The 13,614-nt window shown below is 38.7% G+C and overlaps 2 protein-coding genes across 2 annotated transcripts in view; one reads left to right on the top strand and one right to left on the bottom strand.

Moving 5' to 3' along the window:
- Window positions 1-223, bottom strand: part of tmem138 (transmembrane protein 138) — a 7,893-nt gene extending 7,670 nt beyond the window's left edge. The window contains exon 1 of the mRNA XM_084397335.1: window positions 32-223. The gene's annotated coding sequence lies outside the window, so the exon portion shown is untranslated. The remainder of the gene's footprint in view (window positions 1-31) is intronic.
- A 5,202-nt stretch (window positions 224-5,425) lies between these two features.
- cracr2b (calcium release activated channel regulator 2B) lies at window positions 5,426-13,122 on the top strand (the record flags this gene model as incomplete). Its single annotated transcript, XM_084397905.1, has 9 exons — window positions 5,426-5,644; window positions 5,771-5,882; window positions 6,773-6,911; window positions 7,106-7,252; window positions 7,724-7,814; window positions 8,569-8,664; window positions 8,766-8,953; window positions 10,013-10,084; window positions 10,356-13,122. 9 exons carry the CDS (start codon window positions 5,426-5,428, stop codon window positions 10,507-10,509), a joined length of 1,218 nt encoding a protein of 405 aa, XP_084254031.1. The 3' UTR covers window positions 10,510-13,122.
- Between the last annotated feature and the right edge of the window lie 492 nt (window positions 13,123-13,614).

Below are 13,614 nucleotides of genomic sequence, written 5' to 3'. Positions count from 1 at the left end.
AACCAAACGCATATCTTTAACTTTTACACACCTTTAAACCCGCGCGAGTCGAAATGCAGATTCAGTGTCCCTTGATTCATAAAATCATCCGTCTGAATATTAAAATAATCCTAATTTCCCGTAATTGTAACGGACAGTTTATGATTAGATCTGATCGCGAGGCACACTGGCACAGCCGAGCATGAGCGCTGCCGCGTCTCCCGTGGCAACGGCGCGAGGATCCGGTTACCGTAAAGACTGAAATATTTATTATTTCTATTATTATTTTTATTGTGTGTCGTGTATATCTTAATCTGTGTGCATATAGTATTATTAATTCGCAACTCTTCTTTAACAACACAAATAAAGCTTTTTGTTTATGAGATGCTGTCCTGTTTTAAAGTGGGCGGGACATAGAGAGAATGAGGCCAGCCAAATTAGACATTCTCTGATGAAGCTTTATTATAAGACTTACGGTACTCTGATGCTCTCGAAGCTCTAGCGCCCCCTGCTGGATGACACTGGCCGGTGTTCGAGTATAAAAACACCTGCCGTTTGACACGCTACACACCTGAGCAACCTCGCATCACAGGTCTGGTATGTTCTGTCTCTTCATTTAATTTATAAATGTATTAAAAGTATTATATATTCAATTTAACACTAGTTCCTTACGTTCTAACTTCATTCAGTTTGTTTTAACATAATGAAAAGTGCATTGGCAGCGCTGACATATGGCTTAAATTATGTATGACACCAACATTCGCTGTCATTCGCTGACACTGTCTTGTAAAACTTTAATTATAAAATCTAAATGATATTATGCATGCCCTTAATTTCATTTAGAAATGAATTGCCATGTTTTTGGACATATACAATGTTTTTCGTTTAACACCATGGTAAATATAGATGGTATATGGCATCATCTACAATGGTTTCACAACAACACATTTATTTATAAAGCTCAAGCCTATTTTGAGTCCAAATACTAATGTATATGTTAAACGTTAATGTACTGTACTCTGAAGTGTGTTGTGTTGATATTGAATACATGAAGTAGATCCTTGCACGTGTTCTCTTCCTGGGTTTGCATTTTCATTATAACAAATTAATGATTTAACTTGCCTGAGCTTGCTTTGCTAAAGGATAAAATACTTATTTTATAATAGCTTTCATTCTATATAATTTCCTCCAACGCAGAGCAAAAAAAAAAAAAAATACATGTCTGTTTTCTTATCTGAAGTTGACATATGGCTGTCAGACTTTATCTCTCATGTGATTTTCGTGTGTAATTGTAGCTAAGCTCGGGAAGTTTATTTGACCTTGAGTGTTGCAATTCCTCTATGGCTTTTATTGCAGGTGTAAATATGCCGTGCCCATATATTTTGGTGTATTCGCACATATCTCGACTCCCAAAATCACCATTAATGTTTTCTAAGATTTTTATTTAAATAGCACTTAAAATAGTCAGAATGTCATTGCATTAGAACAACACAAGCTTCATTTCCAAGCAGAACATTTCATAAACATGTTGTAGCACAGATTCAGACGACACTTGCACTGGCATTTAAACATTTTAAGTCTGTATATATATGTTGTACCTAAATAAGGTTCAACCGAAAATTTCCTTCAAGCAACTGCATGGAAAAAGTTTTAGGGCCCTTGTGATTGTGGCTCCTGTTTGATCTCCTTTCCATTTTTATATGATCTGTGCATGTACGGCGTTCCAGATATCCCTGATTCAAATCCCTCATAATCGCTCTTGAGCTATTGTTCCAACCACAACCCGGTCCATTAATTCATTAGGCAAATATTGCATGTTGCATATGACCTGTGGTCATTTAGTATGGAGGTATTTCCTTTGCATCATAAACTCGTGATTGTGGGTAAGAGCACTGAATGCTGTCTATGTAAACCGAGCTAAAGTCTTTATTTGCATCTCACTTTGTTTGACTCTCACAGTGCAGTCACATGACTTCATCCTGTTTTGCGGTGCACATCCTGGAAAGAGAAATGAAACTGTGCCTTGTTTGGAGAGTTACTTGATTTCTACTTGAGTAAAATGTTTATTGTAATTTGAGAGATGACCATCGGTAGCAGGAGGACGTAGGCCAGTTTGTTCATGGCATGAGAGGGAGCGTCCTAAGCATAAATCTTAATGCCACGTCCGTATGTTCATACGAAATTCCCATGTGTTTTGTTGCTGCAGGGTTTCCCACCAGCCCGCTGATTATGTAATACAGTTGTGGCCTATCGTCGAGGGAGAAGGGTTGAAAATGATTTGGTCATTTTGAGATTATCAGCATTTGCAGGTGAACGTTTCGTCTTTGATAAACACAAATGTGTCCGTTTTGAACAGCCAGGTCAAGAGATAATGAGTGACAGGTTAATATATCAGCCAATCTTTTAACATTTAAAAATTAGTTGATAAATAATTCTTCTAGTAACTGATTCTCTTATCTTACATTAACTCTTTCCCCGCCAAAGTTGCCAGCCATCACCACAATTTTTGATAATTTTCACCAAAATTTCATCCCCGCCAGAATATTTTGTTGTATGAATATCTGAACATGCAATATATCAAAAGAAAGAACAGCCCCTCTGCTTTTAACCCCCCCCCCCCCCCCCCCCCAAAAAAAATTCATGCATTCTTTTTTTTACACTTGAATGTGTGTAAGTTTCATTAAAAAACAAAATTTTGAGCAAAAAGCTGAGAAAATCAAGTTTTTGTCAAACACTACGCCTGGATGGGATTCAGAACGATGATCAAAACACAGATGGAGTAGATCGAGTTCATCAACACCCCCACAGCTTCAGTCCTAGAGCTCGTCCTGGGTCGACATTTCATTCAGTAACATTAGGCAGTTTTGATTTATATGCTGTCAGTGTTTGTGATCGCGTTATTTTACATATGCATATGATTACATATGATATCGCTTGATTCTGCTGCTTCTTCGCATGTGCTTTTATCAGGAGATTCAGTACTCTTTCAGACGATGTGTAATAGCGCCCCCTACTGTATAACAGAGAAAACACGGAAAATTACATGTTTGGCTGGGAAAGAGTTAACTGATTCGTGAATTAACATGTGTAAATGGTGTGTGTGTTTGTGTTTATTTAAACCATGACAACTCTCAAAATAGTTTTTTAACATGTTGAATATGGCAATATTAATGTATTTAGTCTTTGCGGATTAGATCTGCTATGCTGTTGCTGTTGATTATTGCTGCTGCTGCAGAGCAAGTGTGGACTTGCTATTGCCCACATATACACAGAAACGCTGCTGTGAGCATGTAAGATTCGCTGCAGCTGCTGCATAAATAGACATACAGTACATAAATCCCGTAGCAGATCTAGACAGGTGGAGCTGGGGAGGTGGAGGGGTTCAGAGGAGCTCTGATAGCACTGCAGGACTAGCTTACAGCAAACACTGAACCAGATTAGTTCAATGTTGAGCAAGCAATCTCATTGGCTGCAGGATCAGCAGAGGCCAATCAGCTTTGTGCCAGCCGTAATGATGTGATTGCTTGCAGATCTAGGCCAAAAAGCTGCGCTTGAACACACCAAAAGGACATAAGGCGACATTAAGTATGTGCATTCTGCGCCTGCGTGGAAGTAAATATATGTCTATATCAGCAGGTATCAATAGTCTATTTCTGTCATTCAAAAAGGGAAACCGAAGCTAGGACTGCAGATATACAAACCGTAAACAAAGCAGCGATTGCTTACCATTTTGAATATCATTCACGCTGATCACTTTCTTCATTCCAGTCGGCTCATGTTATTATATTTGGGCATTGAATGCTCAGGTAAGATGACGTAAAATTATAACAGTCTTATGTCTTTGCTCGCTATCATCGCTTTTCTGTCTCTCACCGACGGCCCAACGCCGATTCAACACGCTGAATCGGCCCACAAACCCAGTCGGACGCTCAGAAACGGCCAGAAGTTGACACTTGGTGTGTCACCGCTTTAAAGGACCAATCAGGATGCGCCCTCTAGAGTTTCATGTCTGAACTGTATGTATATATATATTAAATTATTTTAGATATATGTTGATACAACAAATCAATAAAAATTTCAATGTTGCCATGGCAACTAACTAATGAACTGAAAATATAAAAATAAAAGCTAATTCATAATATAAATACATACTATAATAGCATATAAATAATACTATATTAACTGGTTCTCTCAGTATTGGTATCAGTTTTCGGCCCATATCCTCAGAGTTCCTGTGAGCTCTTGGAAACGTGGAGCAGGTCATTCAAGCCGGCTGGACATTTACCGAAGGAGGAGCTCTGTTTTCTTTAGCTCCACAAATCACAAGACCATCGCAACTGCTACGTAATATCAGACAAACACAGATGTCATTTAGTGCTCGAGGGAATTACAGCAGACTTATACTGAGCGTCTCAAGACAGAAAACAACATGGCACCTTTTTGAAGGACTGTTTAACATCCTGGTTAATGTTTATTTGAGGATATGTTAGGATATTTCAGCCGCCTTCAGCATATTCCACTAATAAAGCTGACTTTAAGCGATTAACTAAAGTCAGTGTTTAACCTCAGGCCAAATTGTAATAATTATAATAATGCAACATTTGCTGAATGCAAGGTTAATGTTCTTACCAGTTGCGACACAACAAATTTCTAGCTTTAAGTCATTTTTCCGTCCTTATTGAAAATGAAAAGCAATATTTAGAACATATTTTTTTATAGTCATTTTTATGTCTACTATAGAGGTATGTGGGGAATAATTTTGGACTAATGAGACTCTGATTAGGGAAAGAACTATGAGATAAAATTGTTTTCTTATCATTGTTTGACCTCGTTTGACCACTTTAGCAACATTCCTTACAAGCTCCTTATCTTAAAGGAGACCTATTAATGCCCTTTTTCAAAGATTTTATTTTATTTTTTGGGTCTACTAGAATAGGTTTTCATTCTTGAATGTTCAAAAAACACATTATTCTCCATTGTTGCAGCTCGTCTCTTCCCAGTCTGTCAGTAACGCTCTGTTTAGTTCCTGTCTCTATGAAGCCCCTCCTTCTGAAAAGCACACTGTGCTCTGATTGGTCAGCTGGAGCAGTGTGTTGTGATTGGTCAAGCGCTTTGAGCGTGTTTGGGAAATGTCCCGTCCCTTTCCATAACCTCCAGTTTCAACACACTACTAACTAACTCAACCAGGCCCCGCCCCTTTATTATGCGTATTAATTATTTAAATGAGGAATATTGTGACGTATTCGTTCCCGGAAGAAACTCAAGACTACAATGGAGGCGTTTCAGCGAGTTCAGAAACACTGACACTGATATAGAGACGAACTCCCGCTGGAGGAACTTTGTAGACCTTTTTCGTGCTCAAACAGCAACTAAAGAAAGATGACCATGGAAAAAAGCACAACAAGGACCAATGTAATTTCAGCCCGACCCGTCTCTCTCTGCAGGGATGTCCAGCTGGCTGAAGGACGGTGAGGTGTTGGAGGGGACGGGCAGTGGTCAGATGTCCCCCAGCTCCAGACTGCCGGGTCGCACGGCGAGGTTACAGTCGTCCAACGAAGCGCCTCCTCCTGGCTCAGACAGGCAGGACAGAATGAGCAAAGCTAGAGAGCTCTTTGAGCTCTGTGATAAAGAGAGGAAAGGATTCATCACGAAGAGAGACATGCAGGTGAGACAGGACAGGGCGGTGGTGTAAGTCGACGTTATATGATTCCTTTAACAGTTCTAAAGCTGTGCCAAGTTTTACTAGGCCATGCCTCTGTTTAATGTGTGTAATCGTGTTTAAATCCACCAGCGGCTTCAGCAAGAGCTTCCTCTGTCTCCTGAACAGTTGGAATCAGTGTTTGAGAGTTTGGACAGAGACAAAAACGGTTACCTTACACCCCTCGAGTTCCACACGGGCCTAGGTTAGTGTGTATGTCTTTTTACATTTTTGGTAACACTTTTAATTTTTGGTGGCATAGTTGCACGTTACTGCATGTACTTACTATAGTTATAACAGTATATTATGCATAATTATTACAAGTAACTAACCCTAAACCAAAACCTAACCCTATAGTACGTACATGAAGTTAATTAATATTTCTCAGTTCTAAGTTGAGTAAGTACAATGTAACTACGTCACCTTAAAATAAAGTGTAACCAAAATTTAATTTAAAATGTTTTCTTATTAAAAGTTGCTAGAAAAAATTACATTTATTCTTACTACATTTTTTATAATATAGATTATAAACAGCATTTTTTTATTTCTATACTATAATATTTATTTTTAAATAAATATTGAAAACTTTAATAATTCAACATATTTTAATTTTCGATTTTAGTTTACGTAATCTTATGTGCTTTTGTCTTATTTATTAGTTTGTTTATATATATATATATATATATATATATATATATATATATATATATATATTAACATTAATACTGTATATTAAAATAATATATATATATAATATATATATATATATATATATATATATATATATATACACACACACACATTTGAGACTGTAATTTATGCTTTATGCTTTAACTTAACTTGTTTTTTTTCAATTACCAAAAATGATTTTTATTTCGTTTTAATTAACAAACTAGCAATGCTGATAAAAACCTGATGTCACTTGCTGAATTAAACACGCAACAGCAGTGATGCTGAAATGTTTCATTACATATATTGCGTACCATTTCACATACTATTTTCAAAAGTAGTATCCAGTATAGTATACTGTGTATAAGTATACATTAATATGCATTAAGACATATGCCTTAATTAAATCCTCTCTGTCTAAATAAGGAGAGCTTGTTGGTTGTGGGCCGGAGGAGAGAGCGAGGAGCGGAGAAAGACAGAAAGTTGAGGAGGAGCGAGTAGAGCCGGCAGAGATGCGATTCACACACATCCTCATGGAGCTGGGAGCCGACAAACTCTTCAAAGAGTGAGTTAATACACACAGCTGTGGTCTGTAACAGATAAGATAACGAGTAAACTATGTTTGATGTTTGAATCAATACTGGCTTGACAAAGCTAACATACTGTTACTGTTCACATTTGGCTTAAGGTTTCTGGACTTTTAAAGCTTTTAAAGAGTTTCAGCTTTTAATTTTTTCATCATGTGTGTCTGTGTGTTAGTCAGTGGGAGTTGTGCACTCTGTGGGGTGAGCTCCAGAGGGACAAACCTGAGCTTCTGGGGGTTTTGGAGGAGGTTCTTTCCTACACCGTCTCTCATCTACAGGATGCACTCAAAGAGAGAGACAATTTAGAGCAGGCATTGCGCAGGTCAGCCCTCATTGGGGTCCTCGGGCCTCACTGCACTCGAAATCATCCGAAATCGCATACTCTCTTGAGGTGGTGCTAGTAATCACTTTGCGACTGCTTAACATTTATAGTAAATGTGTGTAGTATAAATGTAATCCGGACATACTACATCCACCATGTTGTCATTAGCATGTGACCTACCAGCGTCACCTCCATGAATAAATCCTCTCCCGTGGCCTCATGGGATAGTAAAGTGTCCATCATATGCACACTTCAGAATCTCACCAGAAGTAGTAGGCTAAGTCATTCAGGTATTTTGCCTATACTATTTTATTAATACTGTGAATCTTTTGTCACATAATGTTTTTGGCCTACTATATAGTAGTGAAGTATGCGATTTCGGACGCAGCCTTGCACTCGTTGTAAAATTAACTTCTTTTTAATAAACGTCTTGAGATAAAGACGTGTTCTGAGTGTTTAAATGTCCTACAGGAGAGAGGAGGATCATGACAGGGTGGTTCGGTCCATGTATGAAGACATGGAGAGTCAGTTAAAAGAAGAGAGAGAGAAACGACAAGCTCTGGTAAATCCACACACACTATAAATACGAAGCACAGATTTTAGTACAGATAAACATTTAGCATAAGAACTGCGGTTAGTTAATTAGAGAACAATATTATTAGAGGATGCATTGTTCATGGTGATTATGATAATAATGGTGATTATTATAATGATATTGATTATGATTGTTATGATGGAGATAATTATGTTCATTGGGATTATGATGTTGGTAATCATATTGTTCATGGTGTTAAATTATAATAATGGTGATTATAATGATATTGATTATGATTGTTATGATGGTGATAATAATTTTATTCACGGTGATTCTGATAATAATGGTGATTATATTGATGATGGCGATTATGATAATGATCCAGAAGATGGTTTTGATGTTAGTTATCATATGATAGAATGGTAATGATATTGATGATTTTTTTTAATGGTGATTTATATAATGATAGTAATGGTGAATATGATAGTTCATGGTGATTGATGCTGATTATGATATTGATGATGGTGATTATGATGGGAAAATAATATTTATAGTTAAAATGGAAGTAATGGCCTTTATGATGTTGGTAATATTGTTCAAGATGATGATAAAGGTAATATTATATTGTTCATGTGATTATGATAACACTGATTGTGATGTGATGGTGATGGTTATGATGATGGTGACTTTGGTGATGGTAATGTAAAAATTATATTCATAAAGGGTGGTAATGATGGTGATAGCAATATTGATGAGGATGATGGTGTGTTCTGTGATGAAGGACAGTGTGAGACAGGGAAACAAGAAAGAGCAGCTACTACAGGAACTGAGGACGCGAGAACAAGAGCTCGAGTTCACGCTCACCAAACAGCGGGAGGTACAGACTCCTCATTCACTCGTCGACATGTTTGATTTATTAAACCAGCTGGAGGTCTATCTCAAACCCACCTGTGTGTGTGTGTGTGTGTGTGTGTGTAGTTGGAGAGCAGGATCAGCACTCTGAGCAGTGATCAGGCTAACACTCGCGGAGAGAACCGCCGACTACACAACGTCAACCAGCAACTGCAGGATGAACTTGACCAGAGCCGAGAGGAGCTTCAGCAAACCCTCAGTCAACTACAACAACTACAGACCACCATCAAACAACAGCGCAGGGGCAAAGAGAGGTGGCTTTTCATGAGTGTTACTCACTGTATGAAAAAAACATTGTTTGCATTATTACTACTACTTCTACTCTTCAAAATAAAGGTTCCAAATGGGTGGTTTTGCAGTGATTCCATAGAAGAACCATTTATGGTTTCCTAAAGAACCTTTCAGTGAACATTCTAAAAAGAACCATTTGTTTTCTTAGTGTGAAGAACATTTTTATAATCTATGGAACCTTTTTTCACTATAAAGAACCTTTTGTGCAATGGAAAGTTCCATGGATGATCATCAATACCAGTAAAAAAACTTTTGTAAAGCCCTGTTTACATCTGGTGTTCAGATGCGTTTTGGTCGATCGGATCTCAAGTAGACGAGGGAGACACATTCACACTTACACCTGGTGTTTCAATCCATCTCTTTTGTCCACTTTCAATCACTTCTGTCCTGATTTCTTCGAGGGGAGGGTCTATGGGCGAGTAAATGTATTGGTTTTTCAGATCTTTCTAATGGATGAAATAAGCTTGTGTAATTTACATATGAACTCGACCGGAGATGGTGGAAAAACACACGGAGATCATCAGCTTTAGTTTCTGCTCTGACAGACACAAGACCAGCCGAACGCTGTGAGTGTGTGTTAGAAATCAGGAATGGAGAGAGAACATTGTGCTTGGTATGTTTTTCATCTTCAAACCAAACTTGGGTCTCCAGCCGATAAAGTTTAATCCCGTCTGGCTCGAGCTCTTCTCATAATGTCACTCATTAGATCAGTAGACGGAGAGAAGACGGTCTTCTGTGGCTGTTTGAACACATTCGATCACATGAGCGTTTACACCATGAAAGTGTTTTTAACTCTCTCTGGAAGTGTCGAAAGTGGACAAGCTCAAAACGTTTTAGACCCCGTTTACACCTGTATTTAGTGTCGTCCACTTGTGATCCGATCGACCAAAACGCTTCTTAATACCAGGTGTAAACAGGGCCTAAGAGTGTGATGATAAAAACTAGTGAGCAAACAAACATAAGTTGCTATTTCCTGCTGATAGTCTTGTGTATTTTTCACGTCTGACTGTTTCTCACTACAGAGAAGTCCTGAAAGTGTCCCGAAACATGCAGAAGGAACGGGAAAGCCTTGTGAGACAGCTGGACTTGCTCAGGTAGGCCAACCCGACTTTAGTGTGCAACGTTCAAGTTTTCAAGTGTAGGCATGTGTGTATTATTCTTATCTGAAAGATAAGGCCATAATAATTGAGCAATCAAAATGCAAAACGAACAGATGCAGGTTTAGGATGGTTGATCGGTCATTGTTCCATTTTATTGCTAACATTTGTTATCTATATTCTGAGGCTGTAAAAGTCCTGTGAGTAGGAGCTTTATCTTTACAAATTTACCTGTAGTTTTCCCTCTCTCTCTCTCTCTCTCTTATAGAGACATGAACAAGCGTCTTCGGGATGATAAAGATGCCCATCAGACACAGAAGATGGTTAGTCAAAAATACCCCTTCACGTCCCCCACCCATTACCCACCATGCCGCTGTGTTCACGCCTTCTCGCCGTGGGCGCGTTCTGTTTACCCGTATTAAGTCCATGTAACATTACCCAGAATGCACACCTGCAGACGGCGCAGCTAAAATGTGAACGGATACATTCAGCTGGATGTATTTCTCTGGGTTTCCATGAGCCCATGTTCCCTCAGGAATTCGAAAGCTTCCAAATTCCACATTTTCCAGCTCTTTTCATGTTATTTTCGGGAGAGCTTGTTCCATTCGTCCGCCTCGTAGAGGAGCAGCAACAAATGACTCGGAGGAATCTTTGTACGGATTAACGCATGTCGCAGCGAAATACGCCTCAGCGAAGACCTCTTGTGGAACATTTGAGACTGTGAATGTGGAATTTAGCTGATGCCTGTTCTCCAATGAAACGGCTCACGTTTGGAGAAAGATTGTTCCTTGTTCGGTCTGTTACAGAAGCAAGTGCGATTCAAAAGAATCTTCTGCATGGCAATTTTCTGCTTCAGAAGAGCCTCAATGCCCCTCTTTTTTCTTTACAAAGAAAGTCCAAAAATCAGAAAGGGAGCATAAATAACACTTAAAGTCCCCCTGTGGTGAAAACCAAGTTTTTAATGTTGTTTATGTTTATGTGGTGTTTTTTTTTTTTTATGTGCTTTAAGACAAACCATGTGAAATTCATAAGTCAACAGCATTGCTGAGTATTTTCTCCTTAAAACTGGGGCTGGTTTCACAAAGATAGACTTTGACTATGGCTTAGATATAGTAGATAGTCAGACTTCAGATAGACATCTAAATCAGACCGTTGCACAAAGCTCTTAAGACTCTGACTATCTTAAGTAGGACTACACTGCAATGCATTCTGGGTAAAATAAGACAAAAAACATAGCGGATCGAGTAAGCGCAATCAACCGCTCAGTGCAGTTTACCCCAGCGGAAAATATGTGTTTGTTGGAGGAGTATAACAGTTACAAGGACATTTTACTTGGGAAATTTAGCGGATAATGTAGTAACAAGAAGAAATGTTTAAATTATGAGCCATTTTCCCTTTTCTTTTGGCTGTTTGTAATGTAACTGATTGTTACTGCTGGTTGCCAAGGTAACATAGAGTCTTAGACCTAAATTAGCCTGGGAGTAAGGTGTCTAATTTTTTTGGTCTAAATTAAGTAAGTCTTTATTTTTGTGAAACAGTCTAACTTGCATTAGACTAGTCTATGAGCAAATTTTAGACTTGTCTAACACTATAGACCGGTCTAAAATAGCTTTGTGAAACCGGCCCCTGCCAGTGAACCAAAGGCAGTCTCAAAAACAAAAATCGCTGGTGTTTCTGACATCACAAACTACCTTGTAACCAATCAGGTCAACGTACCGGCGGGCTTTAGCATATCATTAACAGCGAACTAGCAGGGGAGTCTCGAGAGATTCCAGGTTATCCCGATATATTTTTTGTTGATATGACAAATCAGGTAGATTTAGCGATAGCGGATGTATGTATGATGTATATTACGATGTTATGATGAACTATATGCCTTTCTCCACTGACGTTCTGAGTCGTTCTGATGATTGTTAGAAGGCGGACTGATTTGGCAAACGGGAACATAGTTTGTGTAACATTAGCAACAGATTATTAGCTGTTTGATAACATAGTCAAGCAATAGGCTAATCATATTAATTACCGTTATGTGTCCTACGTTGTAAAGAGCGATACCATTGTGCAGCGTTTAATGCCTGGTTCAGATTACACGATTTTTTTGTCTGTTATGATAGTCACTGTGTCAGATTACACGATTTTTTTGTCTGTTATGATAGTCACTGTGTCAGATTACACGATTTTTTTGTCTGTTATGATAGTCACTGTGTCAGATTACACGATTTTGACTCCTAAAAATCTTGTCATGTTGTGGACAAGAAACATGTCAGACTACACGTTGTTTTCTGACCAGTCATCGCGAGCCGTCTCACACGCACTCACTCACTCACTCACTCACACACACACACACACACGCTCACTCACTCGCACACACACACACACACACACACACACACACACTCACTCGCACATAGGCTACACACTCACTCACTTACACGCACTCTCTCTCTCTCTCTCTCTCTCTCTCTCTCTCACACACACACACACACACACACACACACACACACTCTCGCGCACACATACAGTCACACACACACTCGCTCACTCACTCACTCGCGAACACAGACTCTCACTCACTCACTCGCGGTCTCGCGCGCCGTTGTCGTGGAGGACCGTTAAAAAATTAAACATGCTAGTCTTTCTGTCGTGATGTCGTGAAGCATCGCAGACGCGACGTAGGTTGTCGCCCACTATGACACACTATACGAGATGAAACGATCGAATCTTGCGTCCCGACGCCCGTTGTCGTTTGCGAATCCCCACGACACTCTACGTCAAACGGATCGTCCCAAAATCGGGCTAAAATCGCGTAATCTGAACCAGGCATAAGTTACCTCAGTACCTAAGTTGACAGAGTGAATCTGTATATATATATATCTGTAATTTAGTACAGTTTTGTTTGGTAGTTTCTTTTGAAATGAGCTGTTCTGTCCAATGACAGTTTATGTGTTTGGTCTCTGATTGACGCGAAAAGAACAAAATGTAGATAATGTACAGATTTTTGTTAAGTTGAACAAACTGGATATGTTGTCAATCTTCGTGACGGTGAACAATAAAAAAAATTGTTTGTCTTGATTCTTGTCGTTATTCTGGGTGATTTACATTCATGACTCATACACACGAGTGGTGTCATTTCACATCCATTGCCAACCTATGTCAAACAATGGACTAATTTTTAATAATAAATGCATTTTCTTATTTAAAAAAAATAAACAAACAAACAAAACAAGCACCTCACCTGAACCCAGTTTTGCATTAATTATTTTACTCTGGGAGACAAAGATGCATAATTTTTAAGTCAATAATTCTTTCCACATCATTCAAAACAATCTACATTCTCAATTTAAAGCTGAAGCTAAAATTTCTCTCATATCTCATCAACTGTTCCTCAGACAGCACAAGTGAAGAACCCTCTGCAGAGGAAGGAATCCATACTGGGCAACTATTTCCCACCGAGGAAATCAGCAAAGAGGTGGGTTACTAACTTAATGAATGCACATAATCAAACTATTTAAATATAATGCTATATG

The sequence above is a fragment of the Rutilus rutilus genome (genome assembly GCF_951802725.1).
Source record: "Rutilus rutilus genome assembly, chromosome: 23".
Lineage (NCBI taxonomy): Eukaryota > Metazoa > Chordata > Actinopteri > Cypriniformes > Leuciscidae > Rutilus > Rutilus rutilus.
This window is presented reverse-complemented; position numbering and strand designations above follow the sequence as displayed.